At 48.2% G+C, this 24,899-nt stretch overlaps 1 protein-coding gene across 3 annotated transcripts in view; it reads left to right on the top strand.

The window, feature by feature from the left end:
- LOC100486918 overlaps nucleotides 1-24,517 on the top strand; it is a 50,530-nt gene extending 26,013 nt beyond the window's left edge. For 2 of the 3 annotated variants that reach the window (XM_031904108.1, XM_002942870.4), the window contains exons 3-4: nucleotides 16,208-16,323; nucleotides 22,422-24,517. In XM_031904108.1, coding sequence (XP_031759968.1) covers nucleotides 16,209-16,323; nucleotides 22,422-24,172 — 1,866 coding nt within the window. In that variant the 5' untranslated portion in view covers nucleotide 16,208 and the 3' untranslated portion in view covers nucleotides 24,173-24,517. Of the gene's footprint in view, nucleotides 1-11,345; nucleotides 11,543-16,207; nucleotides 16,324-22,421 lie in introns of those variants that run through there. The other variant, XM_031904107.1, reaches the window with a different exon arrangement.
- The last annotated feature ends 382 nt before the right edge of the window (nucleotides 24,518-24,899 follow it).

Here is a 24,899-nt window from a genome sequence, read left to right as displayed (position 1 = left end):
TGACCATCCAGTAACAAGTTATTACTTTTTTTATATGCTTGCAAAATCTTGGACTTTGCTGTAAAGTCAAGAAATCTGGCGATAACGGTTTGTGGCCTTTTACTGCTGTTTGTTAAACAGGGACCAATCCTATGTGCACACTCAATAATGGGTTCTGCTTTCAAAACCCAGTGGGTGAGCTGCAGCCTATAGGAAAAACCCATGTAAATGGCATTTTCCAGAATTCCTGTGGGCTGTTTGCATATGTATGAGGTGGTCTCCTCAACCCTTTTGACTTGTTTGTGAATCCACACTCAATAATGAAAGTAGGTATATCCTTCTGTATACCTATGCTTTTTTGGTAACCAGTTCATGAGTAAGTCAAGAAGATTGCTTCTTGGCCTTTTGGCTAAGATCAAGTGTACTATCTGCTTGAAGCGTGGGGGGGGTTTGACATCCTAGCTAAGGGATGTCATAACTGGGGCCCTCCCTACTGCTGAGGCAGAGAGGCACTTGATCCTCTGGCCAGAGGGCTGGAAATGCATATTGAGCCTGAGTTGAAGTGCCCCAGGCGTTGCGAACCTGAGGTACCCTAACTGCACGTGTTTGACTGTCACGGGCAATATGGGTATGCGCACATCCTCACTTTTTATGCTTTCCACTCGCTCTTATGTCCCGGGCCTTTTGGCTAGGGCATAACATTTTTTAAATTCCGGCCGATAGGCTGGGGCAGGTCACTGCACTTTTTATGAATTTTACCCCACCCCTATTTATTTTTATGGCACTTATGCACTTTTTGCACTTTTTTGGATTGGGTGCTTCCCCTTCGGGGCTGCACTAATCTAGGGGAGGGATGTGTGGCCATTAGGCTCCTTCTCTCCCTGAAACCGGCCCCTGGAGCGGGCGCAAATTGTTGCCGGGATCTCTTCGGAGGTCCATTGATGTCCGGACCTCTCCTTTACTTCGGTGGGGAGAGAGATGGAGAAAGGGACTCCCCTAGCCTTGCGGTGAAGGGAGTCCGAAGACCCTTGCCTCCTCCTGTGACTTTTGGCCGGGGAGGTCGGGGATAAAGGGGCTCACCCTAGCCTAAGGGGCGAAGGTGGGCCTGAAGACTCCTTTTCACTTGTGCCTTTTGGCCGGTGCCCTGGGGTTTTTACAGACTTCAGTCCCTTTTGGGACTAAGTCAACTTGCACCCACCTGCACTTGTGTTGCACTTTATGTGAGCACGTTTTTTGCACTTGGGTGATATGAAGCACGCTCAGGCTTCAGTAAAAAAAATGAGTAAGTCAAGAAGAGAATCGTTGCTATATGACTCTGGTTAGCCCACAAGATGCAGATTATTCCTCCTTGTTCTGTTTTCCAAGTCATCTGTTTTGTTCTCCAATTCTGATCTTGTTTTCCCCAGAGACTGAATAATGGAGGCCACAAATCATCTAAAGTGGATTCTCTCTCTTCTACTTTTCTGCCAATTGCCTTGTGTAAGGTTTGGATTTATGAGATTAGCCAATTCTATTGCTATTTTCTTGTAATTTATATTTGTAGGTGCATTATATTTCGTACCCTGTTTTCCCGAAAATAAGACACTGTCTTATATTTTTTTAAGCTCCAAAATATGCACTAGGTCTTATTTTCAGGGGATGTCTTATTTTTCCATGACGAAGAATACAGTACACATTTATTGTTGAAAAAAAGGACATTTATTACCTGTATGGTAATAACCGTATCTGGGTGGGGGGAGGGCGATCACTTAAAACGACACAGAGGGGGGAATCAAAATGACACAAGAGAATCGGGGGGGGGGGATTACCATTTTAGTAACCCCTTCTGATCCTCCTGTGTCCTTTGATTGCCCCTTTGATCCTCATGTGCCTTTTTTTATTGCCCCCTCTGTTATTTCTGTGTCCTCTGATCCTCCTGTGTCACATTCTCGTTCTTACCGGTACCTGCGCCTTGTCTACGCCTGCCTTCTCTCCCCTGTGCGCTGCCTGCGTGGTCTCTCTCATGCCGTCACCATGGAAGCTGTCTGAGCGATGCGACTTCCTGTTTCCCCTGTGTGCTTCCTGCGTGGTCTCTCTCGCGCCGTCACCATGGAAGCTGTCTGAGCGATGCGACTTCCTGTTTCCCCTGTGCACTGCCTGCGTGCTCTCTCTCGCGCCGTCGCAACGTCACCACTCAATGTGTTATGACAGCGCGACAGCGCGACGGCGCCAGAGAGACCACGCAGGCAGCGCACAGGGGAAACAGGAAGTCGCATCGCTCAGACGGCTTCTGTGGTGACGGCTCGATGGCGCGAGGTGGGTGTCTTATTTTCGGGGGGTGCCTTACTTTCCGAGGGGGGTGAAAAGGGGGGGGTGCCTTACTTTTGGAGGATGCCCTATTTTCGGGAAAACACGGTACTTGCGTTTTATCAGTTTCTTTTGCGGCCGCCATCTTGGATTTCATCATGCACACCAATAAGTGTTTATTTTCCTGTGTGCAGGGACTTCGGTGAAAGACTGCGGCAGAAAACTAGAGGGCTTAATAGCTCCTCGGGTAATTATTAACGAGCTCTGTGGCTCTTTCAGCAGGAGTCTCAGGTGGGGGGGGGGGGGGGACGAAACTCCGCTGTAGTTCATCCATCTATCTAGGTACCCTACCTGGAAGTCCCAGTGCACTGAAATTGATCAGTCACAACAGCTTCAAGTGTAAAAATGGTTAATTGTGTTTAATAAGCACAGATTTTCACCCATGAACAAGTCTGGCACTTATGGCTACATACTTTTATATTGTTATCCCTCACATTCCAGCAAATGGCTGCCTCTCCCCTACCCAACCCCAAATTCTCTGTGGAGGAGGTCAAAATTCTTATACAGTGTGTTGTGTAACTGAGGAAACATTCATACATCATCTGAAGATATAGAGTGGGAGTAGTGGAATGAAGACCCTTGCCCATGGCTATTGGGTTGCGCAAAAATCTCTGTTCAGCTCCATCTCACCATACCGGCCATACCAGTTATGCACAGTGATATAGGCATGTGGCTTAGCAGGTTGTGTTGCACTGGGGTAGAGTAGAGACGTGCCGGGGGCTTCTTTTGGTTCTGTAAGGGGCCAAATTGTAGTGCAAGGAGTAGAAGAGATGCGTGAGGCCCAGGCCCAGCTGTGGCCCCTAAAGCTTTGTCTAAACCCTGGGAGCTCTACGTTGGGTTTCCTTTCTATCACTGAGATTGGGGGCAGTTTATTGATGATTTAGAAAAAAATTATATAAATGAAAAACAATGAGAAAAAGAAAAAAAGCCCCTGCCCAAATTTAAACCCATAAGAGTTGTTTTACAAGTATGGGCTCCTCCCTGTATTTATGGGATGTACAACTGGATTCAGGATCACATGGGGAGAGGGAGGAGCAAAATGTGACCCCCCCCCCCCAACCCGGAGACAGTGCTTTATAGGAACCCAAACTCCTGGGTACAAACACATATTGTATCCCCTCCCCCACTGTATATATGGGAGGGGCTTCTCTTACATGCACATATTGTATCTTTCACCACACACACTCCATATATATATATATGGGAAGAGCTTCCTGGTCACAGAACATTTTTTTTATTGGGGGCTCTCCCCGATACTGTAGCCTCAGAGCCGGCTGTGACCTACCCTGCGACAGCCCTGGATTATCATCCTCCCTTTCCATAGAAGGAGGCAATTCCTGGAAAACAACAAACCATCCGTAACACAGTTCATAAGATGTCAGGCCTCCAGGATTGCCCCTTCCATATGGGCACGCAGTCTCTCAGTCATGTTCTGGGGCACCAAGCAGGGCCTGTGCAATGGGCACCCCCAAAAAGTGTGCAGAGATGTTTCCTCCTGAACGATGCATTGTGGGCAATGCCCCTACCTGCCCAGGTTATGGGAAAGCAAGAAGGCCCTAAGGGGAACCCACCTTCCTTGTGCTCCCCCAGACACCAAACTTGTTCATTGTCTTTGGTTTCCACAAGTCGGGCTTGACTCCCTCCAGTCCCTCATAAACTTTGTACCTTCCAGGTAAAACCAAGGGGTGTTCCAGTTGTAAGGGCAGGAGCTGTATGGCCACCTCTAAAGGGACAATAAACCCAACCATAAAGCCGTCCCACTGCGCCCCCTAGTTCTCTATTAAAGTTGCTGAAAAACATAATTACACATGGAAACCCATTCACCAACCAATTCTACTGACCCAAAACTTAAAGATGCAAGAGAAGTGACCAATGAGAATTCTGATTGCCAGCACTGTGTCAGGCCCCTTGCTGGTACCTTACATATAGAGATAATGATGGCATTTTCCCGTCATTATATGGCACAGGAATCAGACATGGGGATAAAGGGACAGACTTGTTCAGTGCTGGGAAACTGTGCTTATTGCTCCCAACTCCAATTGCAGGAACAGAGAACAGGGAGCCGGATTTACTCACATCAGCTGGGATTCTCATTGGGGGATTTCTTGCATTTTAATGCAGTTTTATTGGGCAATATTGCTTTAAGAACACAACCCTGATGTTGCTGGACTACAGCTCCCAGCATGCCTCACCCTTCATTATATGGGATTTGTAGTCCGGCAATAGCTGAGTAACGTTTCGTTGATTTTTTTCCTATGTGATTTCTTATATTAAACTTTGGTTGAGCAATGCTATGCAGCAGGGTTTATATCCCCTTTAAAATTAGCAACTAATTGCATTTAGCTCTGTGTATAAACATTCATTAATAGGATCCAAATGTCATTTTGCTGAAGATAATTGTCCCTACTAGATTTCACATCCCTGTGAGTCTGACCCAGGGGAGCGACGGGATGCGCCGGTGAGACGGCTGCCTTTGTCACTATGTCAGGGCGACACGGGGAGAGGAACAGAACCATGGGAGTGGGTCGGGCCGGTAGAACAAAGACTTAATTATTAACTCTGTTTCATCCTTTCCCCGAAGAGCTTGGGGAGGGGAGACATTTAGCGGAATCAGTGGAGTTACAGGAAAATGAAAGGAAAAGCCCGGCATTCAGTTGGGGGACGTGCCGGCTCTGCTTGTTGCTATGTGAGTATCACGGAGTAGCGATGAGTCTGTTTCACTTTGCCGGAAACTGCGTAAAACTGGAAACGGCTACCGTGCAAGTTTTTTGACACGACCATGACAAATTTTTTATGCCCATTTTGCAAAAAAATCCACCAATGGTGAAATGCAGAGTTTTGCCCCAATCCACCCTGGTGAAATATTTCGCTCATCGCTATGATGGAGTCAGGCCGGTGGTACAGCACGTTGGCAACTCACGCGCCTCTGTGTCACTCAGGCCGGTGGGTACAGCACGTTGGCAACTCACGTGCCTCTGTGTCACTCAGGCCAGAGGTACAGCACGTTGGCAACTCACGCGCCTCTGTGTCACTCAGGCCGGTGGTACAGCACGTTGGCAACTCACGCGCCTCTGTGTCACTCAGGCCGGTGGGTACAGCACGTTGGCAACTCACGTGCCTCTGTGTCACTCAGGCCGGTGGGTACAGCACGTTGGCAACTCACGTGCCTCTGTGTCACTCAGGCCGGTGGGTACAGCACGTTGGCAACTCACGCGCCTCTGTGTCACTCAGGCCGGAGGGTACAGCACGTTGGCAACTCACGCGCCTCTGTGTCACTCAGAGCTGAACCTATAGAGCCCCCAGTGCCTGACAGTCAGAAGTGTAGGTTTGTCAGTTCCAAATAAATAAGGGGATTCTGGGTGAGTTTGGGTATTAATGGGAACAGATGGGGTTCTGGCCTAAATTATCACAGGATCTGCTAAGATACATGGAATGGACTCTCAAAGAAAATGAAAAAGGTCTTTTGAGAGAAGGAGGGTTCCCTAGTGAGTGTGAGTGAGTGAGTGAGGGAGGAATTAGAGAGAAGGGGGGCAGCCCTAGTGAGTGTGAGTGAGTGAGGGAGGAATTAGAGAGAAGGGGGGCAGCCCTAGTGAGTGTGAGTGAGTGAGGGAGGAATGAGAGAGAAGGGGGGCAGCCCTAGTGAGTGTGAGTGAGGAATGAGAGAAAAGGGGGGCAGCCCTAGTGAGTGTGAGTGAGGAATTAGAGAGAAGGGGGGCAGCCCTAGTGAGTGTGAGTGAGTGAGTGAGGAATGAGAGAGAAGGGGGGCAGCCCTAGTGAGTGTGAGTGAGTGAGGGAGGGAGGAATGAGAGAGAAGGGGGGCAGCCCTAGTGAGTGTGAGTGAGTGAGGGAGGGAGGAATGAGAGAGAAGGGGGGCAGCCCTAGTGAGTGTGAGTGAGGAATGAGAGAAAAGGGGGGCAGCCCTAGTGAGTGTGAGTGAGGAATGAGAGAGAAGGGGGGCAGCCCTAGTGAGTGTGAGTGAGTGAGTGAGGGAGGAATTAGAGAGAAGGGGGGCAGCCCTAGTGAGTGTGAGTGAGGAATGAGAGAGAAGGGGGGCAGCCCTAGTGAGTGTGAGTGAGGAATGAGAGAAAAGGGGGGCAGCCCTAGTGAGTGTGAGTGAGGAATGAGAGAGAAGGGGGGCAGCCCTAGTGAGTGTGAGTGAGTGAGTGAGGGAGGAATTAGAGAGAAGGGGGGCAGCCCTAGTGAGTGTGAGTGAGTGAGGGAGGAATGAGAGAGAAGGGGGGCAGCCCTAGTGAGTGTGAGTGAGGAATGAGAGAAAAGGGGGGCAGCCCTAGTGAGTGTGAGTGAGGAATTAGAGAGAAGGGGGGCAGCCCTAGTGAGTGTGAGTGAGTGAGTGAGGAATGAGAGAGAAGGGGGGCAGCCCTAGTGAGTGTGAGTGAGTGAGGGAGGGAGGAATTAGAGAGAAGGGGGGCAGCCCTAGTGAGTGTGAGTGAGTGAGGGAGGAATGAGAGAGAAGGGGGGCAGCCCTAGTGAGTGTGAGTGAGGAATGAGAGAAAAGGGGGGCAGCCCTAGTGAGTGTGAGTGAGGAATGAGAGAGAAGGGGGGCAGCCCTAGTGAGTGTGAGTGAGTGAGTGAGGAATGAGAGAGAAGGGGGGCAGCCCTAGTGAGTGTGAGTGAGTGAGGGAGGAATGAGAGAGAAGGGGGGCAGCCCTAGTGAGTGTGAGTGAGTGAGGGAGGAATGAGAGAGAAGGGGGGCAGCCCTAGTGAGTGTGAGTGAGTGAGGGAGGAATGAGAGAGAAGGGGGGCAGCCCTAGTGAGTGTGAGTGAGTGAGGGAGGAATGAGAGAGAAGGGGGGCAGCCCTAGTGGGTGTGAGTGAGTGAGTGAGTGAGGGAGGAATGAGAGAGAAGGGGGGCAGCCCTAGTGAGTGTGAGTGAGTGAGGAATGAGAGAGAAGGGGGGCAGCCCTAGTGAGTGTGAGTGAGTGAGGGAGGAATGAGAGAGAAGGGGGGCAGCCCTAGTGAGTGTGAGTGAGGAATGAGAGAAAAGGGGGGCAGCCCTAGTGAGTGTGAGTGAGGAATGAGAGAGAAGGGGGGCAGCCCTAGTGAGTGTGAGTGAGTGAGTGAGGAATGAGAGAGAAGGGGGGCAGCCCTAGTGAGTGTGAGTGAGTGAGTGAGGGAGGAATTAGAGAGAAGGGGGGCAGCCCTAGTGAGTGTGAGTGAGTGAGGGAGGAATGAGAGAGAAGGGGGGCAGCCCTAGTGAGTGTGAGTGAGGAATGAGAGAAAAGGGGGGCAGCCCTAGTGAGTGTGAGTGAGGAATGAGAGAGAAGGGGGGCAGCCCTAGTGAGTGTGAGTGAGTGAGTGAGTGAGGAATGAGAGAGAAGGGGGGCAGCCCTAGTGAGTGTGAGTGAGTGAGGGAGGAATGAGAGAGAAGGGGGGCAGCCCTAGTGGGTGTGAGTGAGTGAGTGAGTGAGGGAGGAATGAGAGAGAAGGGGGGCAGCCCTAGTGAGTGTGAGTGAGTGAGGAATGAGAGAGAAGGGGGGCAGCCCTAGTGAGTGTGAGTGAGGGAGGAATGAGAGAGAAGGGGGGCAGCCCTAGTGAGTGTGAGTGAGGAATGAGAGAGAAGGAGGGCAGCCCTAGTGAGTGTGAGTGAGTGAGGAATGAGAGAGAAGGGGGGCAGCCCTAGTGTGAGTGAGTGAGGGAGGAATGAGAGAGAAGGGGGGCAGCCCTAGTGAGTGTGAGTGAGGAATGAGAGAGAAGGAGGGCAGCCCTAGTGAGTGTGAGTGAGGAATGAGAGAGAAGGAGGGCAGCCCTAGTGAGTGTGAGTGAGGGAGGAATGAGAGAGAAGGGGGGCAGCCCTAGTGAGTGTGAGTGAGTGAGTGAGGAATGAGAGAGAAGGGGGACAGCCCTAGTGAGTGTGAGTGAGGGAGGAATGAGAGAGAAGGGGGGCATCCCTAGTGAGTGTGAGTGAGTGAGGAATGAGAGAGAAGGGGGACAGCCCTAGTTAGTGTGAGTGAGGGAGGAATGAGAGAGAAGGGGGGCAGCCCTAGTGAGTGTGAGTGAGTGAGGAATGAGAGAGAAGGGGGACAGCCCTAGTGAGTGTGAGTGAGTGAGGAATGAGAGAGAAGGGGGGCATCCCTAGTGAGTGTGAGTGAGTGAGGAATGAGAGAGAAGGGGGGCAGCCCTAGTGAGTGTGAGTGAGGAATGAGAGAGAAGGGGGGCAGCCCTAGTGAGTGTGAGTGAGTGAGGCATGAGAGAGAAGGGGGGCAGCCCTAGTGAGTGTGAGTGAGGAATGAGAGAGAAGGAGGGCAGCCCTAGTGAGTGTGAGTGAGTGAGGAATGAGAGAGAAGGGGGGCAGCCCTAGTGAGTGTGAGTGAGTGAGGGAGGAATGAGAGAGAAGGGGGGCAGCCCTAGTGAGTGTGAGTGAGTGAGGGAGGGAGGAATGAGAGAGAAGGGGGGCAGCCCTAGTGAGTGTGAGTGAGGGAGGAATGAGAGAGAAGGGGGGCAGCCCTAGTGAGTGTGAGTGAGGGAGGAATGAGAGAGAAGGGGGGCAGCCCTAGTGAGTGTGAGTGAGGGAGGGAAGAATAAGAGAGAAGGGGGGCAGCCCTAGTGAGTGTGTGTGAGTGAGGGAGGGAGGAATAAGAGAGAAGGGGGGCAGCCCTAGTGAGTGTGAGTGAGGGAGGAAAGAATAAGAGAGAAGGGGGCAGCCCTAGTGAGTGTGAGTGAGGGAGGAAAGAATAAGAGAGAAGGGGGCAGCCCTAGTGAATGTGAGTGAGGGAGGAAAGAATAAGAGAGAAGGGGGCAGCCCTAGTGAGTGTGAGTGAGGGAGGAAAGAATAAGAGAGAAGGGGGCAGCCCTAGTGAGTGTGAGTGAGGAAGGAATGAGAGAGAAGGGGGGCAGCCCTAGTGAGTGTGAGTGAGTGAGGGAAGAATAAGAGAGAAGGGGGGCCTGTTGAGTGTGAGTGAGTGAGGGAGGAATGAGAGAGAAGGGGGGCAGCCTTAGTGAGTGTGAGTGAGGGAGGAATGAGAGAGAAGGGGGCAGCCCTAGTGAGTGTGAGTGAGTGAGGGAAGAATAAGAGAGAATGGGGCAGCCCTAGTGAGTGTGAGTGAGGAGGGAATGCGAGAGAAGGGGGGTCCTAGTGAGTGTGAGTGAGTGAGGGAAGAATAAGAGAGAAGGGAGGGCAGCCCTAGTGAGTGTGAGTGAGTGAGTGAGGGAAGAATAAGAGAGACGGGGGGCAGCCCTAGTGAGTGTGAGTGAGTGGGTGAGGGAAGAATAAGAGAGACGGGGGGCCTGTTGAGTGTGAGTGAGGAGGAATGAGAGAGAAGGGGGCAGCCCTAGTGAGTGTGAGTGAGTGAGTGAGTGAGTGAGGGAAGAATAAGAGAGAAGGGGGGCAGCCCTAGTGAGTGTGAGTGAGGGAGGAATGAGAAAGAAGGGGGGCAGCCCTAGTGAGTGTGAGTGAGTGAGGGAAGAATAAGAGAGAAGGGGGGCAGCCCTAGTGAGTGTGAGTGAGGAGGGAATGCGAGAGAAGGGGGGCAGCCCTAGTGAGTGTGAGTGAGGAATGAGAGAGAAGGGGGGCAGCCCTAGTGAGTGTGAGTGAGTGAGGGAAGAATAAGAGAGAAGGGGGGTCCTGTTGAATGTGAGTGAGGAGGGAATGAGAGAGAAGGGGGGCAGTAGAAGAGAATAACAAGTAGGTAAGTTGGTATCTGGAGATGAGTACAGAGATGTAGGGGGGCAAAGTTACCACTCAATGTGAGGGGCATTTTTTAAATTTTGATTGGCAGACTGGCACATCACAGACACTGGCAGAGTGGCACAAAGACTGACAGACTGGCACAGCAGAGAGACTGGCACAAAGACTGGCAGATGAAGGGGAGTGGTACAGAGACTGGCAGAGTGATACAGAGACTGGTAGAGTGGCACAGAGACTTGCAGACTGGCACAGAAGAGAGACTGGCACAGAGAATGGCAAAGTAGCACAGGGACTGGCAGAGTGATACAGAGACTGGCAGAGTGGCACAGAGACTGGCAGAGTGACACATAAACTGGCAGAGTGGCACAGAGACTTGCAGACTTTCACAGAGAATGGCAAAGTAGCACAGAGACTGGCAGAGTTATACAGAGACTGGTAGAGTGGCACAGAGACTGGCAGAGTGGCACAGAGACTGGCAGAGTGACACATAAACTGGCAGAGTGGCACAGAGACTTGCAGACTGGCACAGAGACTGGCAAAGTAGCACAGAGACTGGCAGAGTGGCACAGAGAGTACAGAGAGGGCAGAGGAGAAGTGGGTGCAGAGGTACATGAGACTGGCAGCAGTATTCTTTATGAACTGGAGTCTCTGGGGGGGAGAACAATTAATAGAGAGTTATGGGTCCAGCCAGGATCGGATGAGAGAGGGAATAAGAATTTTGGAAGCTTATTTAGGGATAAATTATCTTATTTTGGAAATATTTGTTGGGGGAAAGTGACAGAATGGGATAAGTGAGTGGATATGTGGAGTGAAGGACAGGGCAGAATGGGGGTAACCCCAAGGCACCGGGCTGGGATATGGGGTGATAGTGAGTTGGTAACTGTGACAGGTACCTCTGGGAGGCAAGAGGAAGGGAGAGCATAATGCCCCATTGTACGGGGGAGATATGAGAGGTAAGAGGAAAACCAGGGCAGTGTAATGAGAGCCAAGGGAATGGGGGAACTGGGGGAGGGGGGTCCCCAGGGTCAGAAGCAGCCGAGAGATCTAGGGGTATCAGTAATAAGAAACATGTAAGCGCTTAGCTTGGGGCCAGCCCTGCTCTCCTGGAAGAATAAAGTTACAGTTCAACACTAACTACCCGCCAGCCTTGTGTTCAGTGCAGGATGGGTAACTACTGGTTACTGGTTACTAACTACACGTTGCTGAGGTTGCACAGCTTTTCTGCTTAGTATTTTATGCCTTGGCTCCTGTACTTGCTATATACAGTATATATGTATTTCCCAGAAACACTCAGAGCTCTTATCTAATCTCACAGTTAAATTGCTGCTCATCAGGGAAAGGGCGAGGCAGTTTCTAATCAGAAACCAGTGGTTCAGGCAAGTTCCTTTCACTTTCCCTTGGTGCCTCTATATATACGGCTGTGGGACCCCAGTATCCCCCACTCCTCTCCCAGAGACCCCTCTCTCCCTGGGACCCAATCACTGAGCTGCCCCACTGCCTCTCTGGGTTCCCCAAGCTCAGCTCCAGTCTGGGTCTCAGCACAGGTCTCCTATTATTTATCCACTGCTGGAAGGTAAGTGATTCCCATCTCCTTGTAATTTCATCATTTCTCTCTGCTTCTCACATTCACTCATTTAATATAGTTATTATAAGTAGGGATGCACCTCTGCATAAATCCCACATCTTTATGGGGATATGGCTGAAACCTGATCAGAATCTGAATCTGAATTTGCATATGCATGGGGTCCCTGTTCCCCCTTACACCCCTAGAGTGGTACTATAACAGGGGCTCCCCTACCTCTATCTACCTACCTCATTCATGGGGTCCCTATTCCCCCCTTACACCCCTAGAGTGGTACTATAACAGGGGCTCCCCTACCTCTATCTACCTACCTCATTCATGGGGTCCCTGTTCCCCCCTTACACCCCTAGAGTGGTACTATAACAGGGGCTCCCCTACCTCTATCTACCTACCTCATTCATGGGGTCCCTGTTCCCTCCTTACACCCCTAGAGTGGTACTATAACAGGGGCTCCCCTACCTCTATCTACCTACCTCATTCATGGGGTCCCTGTTCCCCCCTTACACCCCTAGAGTGGTACTATAACAGGGGCTCCCCTACCTCTATCTACCTACCCCATTCATGGGGTCCCTGTTCCCTCCTTACACCCCTAGAGTGGTACTATAACAGGCTCCCCCCTACCTCTATCTATCTACCCCATTCATGGGGTCCCTGTTCCCTCCTTACACCCCTAGAGTGGTACTATAACAGGGGCTCCCCTACCTCTATCTACCTACCTCATTCATGGGGTCCCTGTTCCCCCCTTACACCCCTAGAGTGGTACTATAACAGGGGCTCCCCTACCTCTATCTACCTACCTCATTCATGGGGTCCCTGTTCCCCCTTACACCCCTAGAGTGGTACTATAACAGGGGCTCCCCTACCTCTATCTACCTACCTCATTCATGGGGTCCCTGTTCCCCCCTTACACCCCTAGAGTGGTACTATAACAGGGGCTCCCCTACCTCTATCTACCTACCTCATTCATGGGGTCCCTGTTCCCCCCTTACACCCCTAGAGTGGTACTATAACAGGGGCTCCCCTACCTCTATCTACCTAACTCATTCATGGGGTCCCTGTTCCCCCCTTACACCCCTAGAGTGGTACTATAACAGGGGCCCCCCTACCTCTATCTACCTACCCCATTTATGGGGTCCCTGTTCCCCCCTTACACCCCTAGAGTGGTACTATAACAGGGGCTCCCCTACCTCTATCTACCTACCTCATTCATGGGGTCCCTGTTCTCCCCTTACACCCCTAGAGTGGTACTATAACTGGGGCTCCCCTACCCCTATCTACCTACCTCATTCATGGGGTCCCTATTCCCCCCTTACACCCCTAGAGTGGTACTATAACAGGGGCTCCCCTACCTCTATCTACCTACCTCATTCATGGGGTCCCTGTTCCCCCCTTTCACCCCTAGAGTGGTACTATAACAGGGGGCTCCCCTACCTCTATCTACCTACCTCATTCATGGGGTCCCTGTTCCCCCCTTACACCCCTAGAGTGGTACTATAATAGGGGCTCCCCTACCCCTATCTACCTACCCCATTCATGGGGTCCCTGTTCTCCCCTTACACCCCTAGAGTGGTACTATAACTGGGGCTCCCCTACCCCTATCTACCTACCTCATTCATGGGGTCCCTATTCCCCCCTTACACCCCTAGAGTGGTACTATAACAGGGCTCCCCTACCCCTATCTACCTAGAGGGACTCTTAGGACACGCCAACCCCTCATTTGAAACCCAGACAGGGACCTGAGAGGATCTATAGGGAGCTCCAATAAAGGGGCCATTGTTACAGATAGGATTAACTTTAGGGGCCTTTCCTCGGGGGGACTTTTAGTTTACCCAGGAAAACAATATATCGCTTTTTTCATTTTTGAGTAATTCCAATTCTGTAACAAGATATAGGCTTCTAAAGGTCTAAAAATGAAAAAAAAAAAAAAAATTTCATAATATAAACACATACTAGAAACAAAAATTATTTTATGCACAAATATACAACTGATTTGGAAAGTCCCATGTCTCCTGAACGTGCCAATACCAAATATATATAGTTTTATGGCGATTTCTCACTTAGTATAGGTCACAAACTCCCAGCAGTACCTACCAAATTCCCAAAGCACTGCTCCAGAAAGCTGCATACTTTAGATTTCAAGGCCAAAACTCCCACTAACAGAAGGTTTATCCCAGAAAATTGTACATTTTTGGAAAGAACAGATTCTGGGGAATCCAGAATAGGCACAACTGTCTGTCTGCTCCAAACTACCGAGTCGCAATGCTTTCCTAAAGTTATTGGTTTTTATCAAAATTTGTGAATTTTTTAAAAAATCGCTTTAAAGCTTCCAGTCTATAGTATCTTATCTCCTACAGGTCATAAAGTAACCAGATAAAACCCCCTAAATTTGAACGCCAGGGGTCCCCTGAACAGTTTGATGCCCAATATGTATAGGTTTAGCTAAGTATGTGGCATGTAGGGGCCCAATGGGAACATATGATCTGCCATTTCTGTCATTTCAGCTCCTGCAAAATCAACACATTTACATCATTATATGTGGGATAAAGCTAGTAAAAAGTACGCTCACCCCAGAAAGCCATATATTTTTGGAAAGTACACATTCCCCCGAATCTAAAATGGGTACCCGTGTCTTTCTACTCCAAAGTACCAAGCCGCACAGCTTTTCTAAAGTTGCCAATTTTGATGACATTTCCAAAAATCCCCTCAAAGCTTCCACTTTGCAGCATCTTATCTCCCACATAGCATTAGGTACCGAGATAAAACACCCTAAATATGAATGCCAGGGGGCTACTGAACAGTTTGATGCCCAATATGTATAGGTTTACCTAAGTATGTGGCATGTAGGGGCCCCAATGGGAACATACCCCCATATGATCTATCATTTCAGCTCCTGCAAAATCAACAAATTTCCATCATTTATGTGGGATAAAGCTACAAAAAAGTACGCTCACCCCAGAAAGCCATATATTTTTGCAAAGTACACATTCCCCCGAATCTATAATGGGTAAACATTTCTTTTTGCTCCAAAGTACCAAGCTGTAAAGCTTTCCTAAGTTTGCAGATTTTTATGACATTTCAGAAAATCGCATAAAAATGTTACAATCTCTCACAATTTCTTGATAAAGATCAGATAAAGACAAGTCACCCCAAATAGGAACACCTAAGGGCTACTGAGCAGTTTGATGCCCAATATGCATAGATATACCAAAGTCTGCGGTATGTACTGAACCCAAAATGAAAATAGCGCATAAGGATTTCTCGCCTGCCAACTCAGCTTTTGCACACAGAGCCCCCTGTCAGCATATTATGTGCAGTAACCCCCCCTAACTATACAGAGCCCCCTGTCAGCGTATTATGTGCAGTAACCCCCCCTAACTATACAGAGCCCCCTGTCAGCGTATTATGTGCAGTAACCCCCCCTAACTATACAGAGCCCCCTGTCAGTGTATTATGTGCCGTAACCCCCCCTAACTATACAGAGCCCCCTGTCAGCGTATTATGTGCCGGAACCCCCCTCCTAACTATACAGAGCCCCCTGTCAGTGTATTATGTGCCGTAACCCCCCTAACTATACAGAGACCCCTGTCAGTGTATTATGTGCCGTAACCCCCCTAACTATACAGAGACCCCCAGAAAACCATATATTTGTGGAAAGTACACATTCTGATGAATTCAAAATAGATAAAGTTATTTTTGTACACCAAAGTTACACCTGGCAAAGCTACGCAAAAAACAGATTAGAAACACTAATACAGGGATAAAAATGCAATAAAACCACAAAAATTGTGCAAATCAGTGAAACAACAAAATAAGTCACATGACAGTGTAATTAGTGGTCAGAATATCTGATCCAATAGTCATGCTGTCAAAATAAACAGTTTTTAGGGAAAAGAAACTAAAATCAAAGTGGTAAAATGAAAAAAAAAAAAGTTTTTGTATACATGTGTGTACATGTGTGTACATATGTAAAAGTTGTGTGACAGTGTGTAAGTGTGTATATAAGTGTATATAAGTGTGCAAAATAAAAATAAAACTGCTAAATTGTGTGCTGTAAGTGTGTATAAATGTATGTAAGTGTGTGTAAATGTATGTAAGTGTGTGTGTATGTGTGTAAGTGCAACAAAAAAGCCATCTCTTCTGTCCTGAAGAGGTCGGTGCTGGGGGGAAGCAGGAAGAAGCAGCAGACGCGATGCAATCGCGTCTGCTGCTTCTAGGACCATTGCGTTGCAGGACTGACATGACAGCCCCCCCAGCTCGTTGCCCAGGGGGCTGTCATCGCTAGAAACGTATGAGACACGTCATTGGCAGTTAAATCCTTTTTCTGCCACAACGTTTCTCATACGTCGTTGGCAGAAAAAAGGTTAATGTTTAACCCTAAGTAAAACCAGCACCGGATATTATTCCTAATTGCCTACAGGGTTAGGGGTTTGTTTATCCTACATGTCTCCTTTAATAGAGTGCTGTATGTCTATTGTGACGTGCACAAAACTTTTTGACGCACAAGCCTTTTTCTTATGTGACCGCACCTATTTTGATGCCACTGCAAATTTTCTTGCCAAAATTTTGCACAAGTTTTGTGAAACAATTCGCTCATCACTGCTGATTTGCGCGTTTAACGTCTCGCTGTTATATTCCTGTTTCTGTTCCTTTTGGCAGGATGAGCGGCACAAGCGGCCACGCGCGGAAAAAGATTTCTGGACAGTCAACAGGACAGGGGCGTCCGTCCTCCCTTGGAGCTCGCTGTAATGGCCACAATGATCAGCTCATCCCAGGTAATAATAAATCAAACTGAAAAAAAGTTACATTTATATAAAAGATCTCAACTTTCTTTAAACAAACATTTTCACTTTTCATTAAAGGGGTTGTTCACCTTTAAATTAACTTTTAGTGCCTGCTGTGTAGCCCCCGGGGGAAAGGCACAGGTTACATAGCAGATAACAGATAAGCTCTGTAGAATACAATGGTGTTTCATCTGTTATTTGCTATGTGCCTGTGCCTTTTCTTCTTTTTTCCAGCTTAAATGGCTGCCCCCGGGGCTACACAGCGGGGTATTTATATAAACTATAGTAGGGTTTCTGTAGCAAACACCCCAGCTGTACCAGTGCAGGAATGGCTGCCCCCGGGGCTACACAGCAGGGTATTTATATAAACTATAGTAGGGTTTCTGTAGCAAACACCTCAGCTGTACCGGTGCAGGAATGGCTGCCCCCGGGGCTACACAGCGGGGTATTTATATAAACTATAGTAGGGTTTCTGTAGCAAACACCCCAGCTGTACCGGTGCAGGAATGGCTGCCCCCGGGGCTACACAGCGGGGTATTTATATAAACTATAGTAGGGTTTCTGTAGCAAACACCCCAGCTGTACCGGTGCAGGAACGGCTGCCCCCGAGGCTACACAGCGGGGTATTTATATAAACTATAGTAGGGTTTCTGTAGCAAACACCCCAGCTGTACCAGTGCAGGAATGGCTGCCCCCGGGGCTACAAAGCGGGGTATTTTATATAAACTATAGTAGGGTTTCTGTAGCAAATACCCCAGCTGTACCGGTGCAGGAATGGCTGCCCCCGGGGCTACACAGCGGGGTATTTATATAAACTATAGTAGGGTTTCTGTAGCAAACACCCCAGCTGTACCAGTGCAGGAACGGCTGCCCCCGGGGCTACACAGCGGGGTATTTATATAAACTATAGTAGGGTTTCTGTAGCAAACACCCCAGCTGTACCAGTGCAGGAATGGCTGCCCCCAGGGCTACACAGCAGGGTATTTATATAAACTATAGTAGGGTTTCTGTAGCAAACACCCCAGCTGTACCAGTGCAGGAATGGCTGCCCCCGGGGCTACACAGCGGGGTATTTATATAAACTATAGGAGGGTTTCTGTAGCAAACACCCCAGCTGTACCAGTGCAGGAATGGCTGCCCCCGGGGCTACACAGCGGGGTATTTATATAAACTATAGTAGGGTTTCTGTAGCAAACACCCCAGCTGTACCAGTGCAGGAATGGCTGCCCCCGGGGCTACACAGCGGGGTATTTATATAAACTATAGTAGGGTTTCTGTAGCAAACACCCCAGCTGTACCAGTGCAGGAATGGCTGCCCCCGGGGCTACACAGCGGGGTATTTATATAAACTATAGTAGGGTTTCTGTAGCAAACACCCCAGCTGTACCGGTGCAGGAATGGCTGCCCCCGGGGCTACACAGCGGGGTATTTATATAAACTATAGTAGGGTTTCTGTAGCAAACACCCCAGCTGTACCAGTGCAGGAATGGCTGCCCCCGGGGCTACACAGCGGGGTATTTATATAAACTATAATAGGGTTTCTGTAGCAAACACCCCAGCTGTACCAGTGCAGGAATGGCTGCCCCCGGGGCTACACAGCGGGGTATTTATATAAACTATAGGAGGGTTTCTGTAGCAAACACCCCAGCTGTACCAGTGCAGGAACGGCTGCCCCCGGGGCTACACAGCGGGGTATTTATATAAACTATAGTAGGGTTTCTGTAGCAAACACCCCAGCTGTACCAGTGCAGGAATGGCTGCCCCCAGGGCTACACAGCAGGGTATTTATATAAACTATAGTAGGGTTTCTGTAGCAAACACCCCAGCTGTACCAGTGCAGGAATGGCTGCCCCCGGGGCTACACAGCGGGGTATTTATATAAACTATAGGAGGGTTTCTGTAGCAAACACCCCAGCTGTACCAGTGCAGGAATGGCTGCCCCCGGGGCTACACAGCGGGGTATTTATATAAACTATAGTAGGGTTTCTGTAGCAAACACCCCAGCTGTACCAGTGCAGGAATGGCTGCCCCCGGGGCTACACAGCGGGGTATTTATATAAACTATAGTAGGGTTTCTGTAGCAAACACCCCAGCTGTACCAGTGCAGGAATGGCTGCCCCCGGGGCTACACAGCGGGGTATTTATATAAACTATAGTAGGGTTTCTGTAGCAAACACCCCAGCTGTACCGGTGCAGGAATGGCTGCCCCCGGGGCTACACAGCGGGGTATTTATATAAACTATAGTAGGGTTTCTGTAGCAAACACCCCAGCTGTACCAGTGCAGGAATGGCTGCCCCCGGGGCTACACAGCGGGGTATTTATATAAACTATAATAGGGTTTCTGTAGCAAACACCCCAGCTGTACCAGTGCAGGAATGGCTGCCCCCGGGGCTACACAGCGGGGTATTTATATAAACTATAGGAGGGTTTCTGTAGCAAACACCCCAGCTGTACCAGTGCAGGAACGGCTGCCCCCGGGGCTACACAGCGGGGTATTTATATAAACTATAGTAGGGTTTCTGTAGCAAACACCCCAGCTGTACCAGTGCAGGAATGTCTGCCCCCTGGGCTACACAGCGGGGTATTTATATAAACTATAGTAGGGTTTCTGTAGCAAACACCCCAGCTGTACCAGTGCAGGAATGGCTGCCCCCGGGGCTACACAGCGGGGTATTTATATAAACTATAGTAGGGTTTCTGTAGCAAACACCCCAGCTGTACCAGTGCAGGAATGGCTGCCCCCGGGGCTACACAGCGGGGTATTTATATAAACTATAGTAGGGTTTCTGTAGCAAACACCCCAGCTGTACCAGTGCAGGAATGGCTGCCCCCGGGGCTACACAGCGGGGTATTTATATAAACTATAGGAGGGTTTCTGTAGCAAACACCCCAGCTGTACCAGTGCAGGAATGGCTGCCCCGGGGCTACACAGCGGGGTATTTATATAAACTATAGTAGGGTTTCTGTAGCAAACACCCCAGCTGTACCAGTGCAGGAATGGCTGCCCCCGGGGCTACACAGCGGGGTATTTATATAAACTATAGTAGGGTTTCTGTAGCAAACACCCCAGCTGTACCGGTGCAGGAATGGCTGCCCCCGGGGCTACACAGCAGGGTATTTATATAAACTATAGTAGGGTTTCTGTAGCAAACACCCCAGCTGTACCAGTGCAGGAATGGCTGCCCCCGGGGCTACACAGCGGGGTATTTATATAAACTATAGTAGGGTTTCTGTAGCAAACACCCCAGCTGTACCAGTGCAGGAATGGCTGCCCCGGGGCTACACAGCGGGGTATTTATATAAACTATAGTAGGGTTTCTGTAGCAAACACCCCAGCTGTACCAGTGCAGGAATGGCTGCCCCCGGGGCTACACAGCGGGGTATTTATATAAACTATAGTAGGGTTTCTGTAGCAAACACCCCAGCTGTACCGGTGCAGGAACGGCTGCCCCCGGGGCTACACAGCGGGGTATTTATATAAACTATAGTAGGGTTTCTGTAGCAAACACCCCAGCTGTACCAGTGCAGGAATGGCTGCCCCCGGGGCTACACAGCGGGGTATTTATATAAACTATAGTAGGGTTTCTGTAGCAAACACCCCAGCTGTACCAGTGCAGGAATGGCTGCCCCCGGGGCTACACAGCGGGGTATTTATATAAACTATAGTAGGGTTTCTGTAGCAAACACCCCAGCTGTACCGGTGCAGGAATGGCTGCCCCCGGGGCTACACAGCGGGGTATTTATATAAACTATAGTAGGGTTTCTGTAGCAAACACCCCAGCTGTACCAGTGCAGGAATGGCTGCCCCCGGGGCTACACAGCGGGGTATTTATATAAACTATAGTAGGGTTTCTGTAGCAAACACCCCAGCTGTACCGGTGCAACCAAGGGGTGTTCAGTTGTTAGGGCAGGAGCTGTCCCACCCCATCACCCAGGGGTAACAGAAAAAAGTGGGACATGGAGCCGTGTTAAAAAGAGACTGTTGGACTGGTCAGTTTGATTGAAGATAAGTAGTTTATTAAAGTTAAGAGAGTATCAGACAGCACAGTAACCAGAGCTGTATAAAATATAATCTGACTTAATGGGGAATTAAACCCTGCGACACAGCGCGGCTCAACCAAACGTTACTCAGCTGTTGCCGGACCACCAATCCCAGAATAATGTAACATATAATGAAGGGTGAGGCATGCTGGGAGCTGTAGTCCAGCAACATCAGGGCTGTATTCTTAAAGCAATATTGCCCAATAAAACTTTCCCCCAATGAGAATCCCAGCTGATGTGAGTAAATCCGGCTCCCTGTTCTCTGTTCCTGCAATTGGAGTTGGGAGCAATAAGCACAGTTTCCCAGCACTGAACAAGTCTGTCCCTTTATCCCCATGTCTGATTCCTGTGCCATATAATGACGGGAGAAAATGCCATCATTATCTCTATATCTCTTCTTTTCTTCTTCTTCTTCTTCGTCTTCTTCTTGTGGCGCCGCTCCGAACCCCCCAATTTTCCCATTGACTTTGACAGGGAAGATTCTCAAACTGCTGCCACACTTACAGCTTTGAAGCTACACCCCCCAAACTTGAATAACATAATCATGGGGTCACCCGAATGAAACAGCGACATTTGTTTGATGACCCCCAAAGTGGGAGGGGCCAACAACAGCCAATCAAATTTCAATCATTGACTTTAATGGGGAAATTGAAACTGCTGCCAAACTTACAGCTTTGAGGCCACACCCCCCAAACTTGAATCACACAGTCATGGGCTCAGACTGAATGAAAATATGATGATTGTTGGATGCCCAAAAGTGGGCGGAGCTGTGAACAGCCAATCAGATTTTACCTATTGATTTTAAATGGGAAATTAAACCTGCTGCCAGTCTCACAGTATTAACACCAGGGCCACTAGGGGGCTGCATTTTTAGGTTTTAAAAAGTGGGTGGAGCCACCAACAGCCGATCAGACTTCACCTATTGAATTTTTTTGGTTTAAATTTAAAATTCTGCTTTTCTCACACTATTTATGTCAGGGTTCCCAAACAAGTGGGAGGAGCCACCAGCAGCCAATCCATTTCCACCCATTAGATTTCATTGGTTTATATCTAAACTGATGCCATTATTTAAATATTAATTCCAGGGTTGTTAAAGTTTCCAGAGTTAGTCACTGGGTATTTGCCATTCAAAGTTAGAAAAAAGTGGGTGGAGCCACCAACAGCCAATCACATTTCATCTATTTACTTTCAATGGTGTAAAATGCTGTCAGCCTCACAATGAATGCCAAAATTTTCAAAGTTGGTCACTGGGGGACTGCAGTTCAAAAATAGGAAAAGTGGGTTGGGCCACTAATAGCCAATCAGATTTCATCCATTGAATTTTATTGGTTTAAATTTAAAATGCTGCCATTCTCACACTATTTATGCCAGGGTGCCCACTGTTTGTCACTGGGTGACTTTGACTCAAGGTTAGAAAAAGTGGGCGGAGCCACCAACCACCAATCACAATTCACCTATTGACTTTTATTGGTTTAAATTTTAATTGCTGCCGTTCTGTAACTATTAATCCTACAGCCCCTAAACTTCGCAGAGTTAGTCACTGGGTAACTGCAGTTCCAGGTTAGAAATAGGGGCGGAGCCACCAACCACCAATCAGATGTCACTCATTGACTTTCAGTGGGGAAATTTAAGTTGCTGCCATTCAGACACTATTAAAACCAGGGTCATTAACTTTGCACAGTGGTTTTTACTATATAACTGTGGTCCAAGGTTAGAGAAAGTGGGCGGAGCCCATTCAGTGACTTCCATCTTTTTCAACCCAACATGAAGTTTGTTCTCAAACTTCCCTTTCTAGTTGGTGACTATTCTTGGAAAAAGTCACAGCAAAAAACATCCATTGACTTGAATGCATTTTGTGAATATTTGCCATTTTGCAAAACAAAGCTAAACTGGACAGATTTGCTCATCATTATTCAAGACCATGAATAAATGCAAAAGAACACAGTTGTAAATACAAACATAAAAGCTTACAATAAATAGAAATAATATGTATTGCTCAAAAATATAACATATTTATAATGTTTTTCTTATTTTTCTCTTACTAAAGAGGAGACAACCCTTCCTACTAGTGCAGCTGAAAAACGTGGAGAAGAATTTCACTCAAGGTCCAGCAAGATTGCAGGTCCAACATTTGGAGAAGAACTCTCTAACATGAAGGCAAAACTCCTTGGCAGCAGCACTTTACTACGTGAAACAAAACCTTCTGTGTATCAGCTCTCATCCCAGTTCAGTAATAAGGGATATCGCAAGTACAATTTAGGGCAGAAAAATCCAGGGAAACCAAAGAAAGTGGCTTTATTAGTTGGGGCTACAGGCTCAGGGAAAACAACACTGATCAATGGGATGGCCAACTACATCCTGGGAGTGGACTGGGAAGACGACTTTCGGTTCAAACTTGTACACGAGGTCACTAACCAGTCTGAAGCTCACAGCCAGACGTCTGAAGTCACAGCCTATGTCATTCACCATCATGAAGAATACAGAATTCCTTATTCCCTCACCCTGATAGACACCCCAGGATTTGGTGACACTCGAGGGATAGAGCAGGATAAAAAGATCACAGAAGCTATTGACAGATTCTTTTCAAGTAACCATGGCATTGACCAGATCGATGCCGTGTGCTTTGTAGTTCAGTCCTCTTTGGCTCGTTTAACTCATTCCCAGAAATATATTTTTAATTCAGTGTTTTCAATCTTTGGAAAGGATATTAAGGACAACATCATGGTTCTCGTCAACTTCTCAGATGGGGAAAGACCCCCAGTTCTAGATGCAATTAAAACCGCTGAGATTCCCTGCCCTCTGGACCAGAATGGGGACCCAGTTCACTTTAAGTTTAATAACTCGGCCCTGTTTGCCGATAACCAGCCAAGCAATTACAGTTTCAATCAAATGTTCTGGGCCATGGGGGGATCAAGCATGAACACATTTTTCCAGTCCATGAATCAAAAAGAAGCCAAAAGTCTTAGGCTGACCAAGGAGGTTCTTCAGGAACGAAAACAGCTGGAGATTTGCCTTCAGGCTTTACAGCCACAAATTAAGGCTGGGCTGCTGAAATTAGAAGAACTAAGGAAAACTGAGTTGGCTTTGCAGCAGAACAAGGATCTTATGAATGCAAATAAGGATTTTGAATATGAAGTAGAGAGAAACATTTCTGTAAAGGAGGAAGTCAATGGTTACTTCATTACCAACTGTGCAAAATGCCATTTTACTTGCCATGATTACTGCATTTATGGCGATGACAAGGACAAAATCCACTGTTCAGCTATTACAAATGGCTACTGTACCATGTGCCCGGGCGAATGTGTCTGGAGTGTGCATCACAATCAAGCATACAAGTTCAGTTATACGACAATAAAAGAGAAAAAGACCTACGCTGAGCTGAAAGCAAAGTATGAAGAAGCTTCTGGGGAGATTATGAATGCAGAGAAGATATTCCAAAAGCTTGAGGATGACTATTGTAATGTACAAGCTGTTGTGCTGGTACTTATTGACAAATCATCCCAGAGCCTCAAGCGCCTGGAGGAAATTGCCCTCAGACCCAACCCCCTGACGGCCACTGAATACATCGACCTGATGATACAGAGTGAGGAACAAGAAGCCAAACCTGGGTTTCAGGAGAGGATCCAGTCCCTAAAGGCAGTGAGAGAAGATGCAGAGATCATCAGGAAGATCAGCAGTGGGGAGGCCCTACTCCCAGAGCAGCACAAACACCTACAAGAATCAAAAACAGTGATGGAAAGAATGCAACGCGGACTAAATGCTGTAAAGAACAAAGTTATTGCCTCTTTCTTCAGTTAGTAATATGCGGGGCTATTATTCTCAAACCAGGGACGAAGGGGCTGTACATATACACCATTGCCAGGCAGCCTACAGACCCAGGTTGGGCAGCATAAGGGTCCCAGTTCTACCCTGTTATGAAAGAGAAATACCCCCAAGGTTTTGTTTAGTTCCAGTATAGATTGGGGGGCTATGGTTGCTGTTGGGTATGGGGTGGGGGTGGGGGTACAATAGGAAATCATCTATATATAATCTATATAATCATCTATATATGATTCTTTTATATAAAAAATAACTAAATGTTTCTGTTTGTTGTTATATTAAACAGTACAGAATACGTCTAATAAAGAATGATTTCTCATTTCACTTCATTCTGCCTCTTGGTTTTTTCAGAGCTGCTCAGGGGAGACTCATTCACATTACCCTCCCAATTAAGTTTGCCCTAAAATGATTGTTCTTGTTGATTTTTATACATGCCTTTTTTGCTTTACAGTTTTTTAGCTTAGACCTTGTATATTATAATAAATAAAGTACCCGCTGTTGTAAAATATGAGGATATGAGAAGTCACCTTGGAGTTCCATGGCCTGTATAAAACCTGTATATGTAGCGCCCCGGACTCAAGGTGCAAGTTGCACCAGGGAGTATAGTTAATACAAGGTAACGTTTTGGGCCCCACTTGGCCTTTCTCAAGCCTGAGCCATTGTGTATTATTTACACTTTTTGGAGCCAATAATCCACTTTTTGCAA

Source organism: Xenopus tropicalis, chromosome 6, assembly GCF_000004195.4.
Source record: "Xenopus tropicalis strain Nigerian chromosome 6, UCB_Xtro_10.0, whole genome shotgun sequence".
NCBI lineage: Eukaryota > Metazoa > Chordata > Amphibia > Anura > Pipidae > Xenopus > Xenopus tropicalis.
This window is presented reverse-complemented; position numbering and strand designations above follow the sequence as displayed.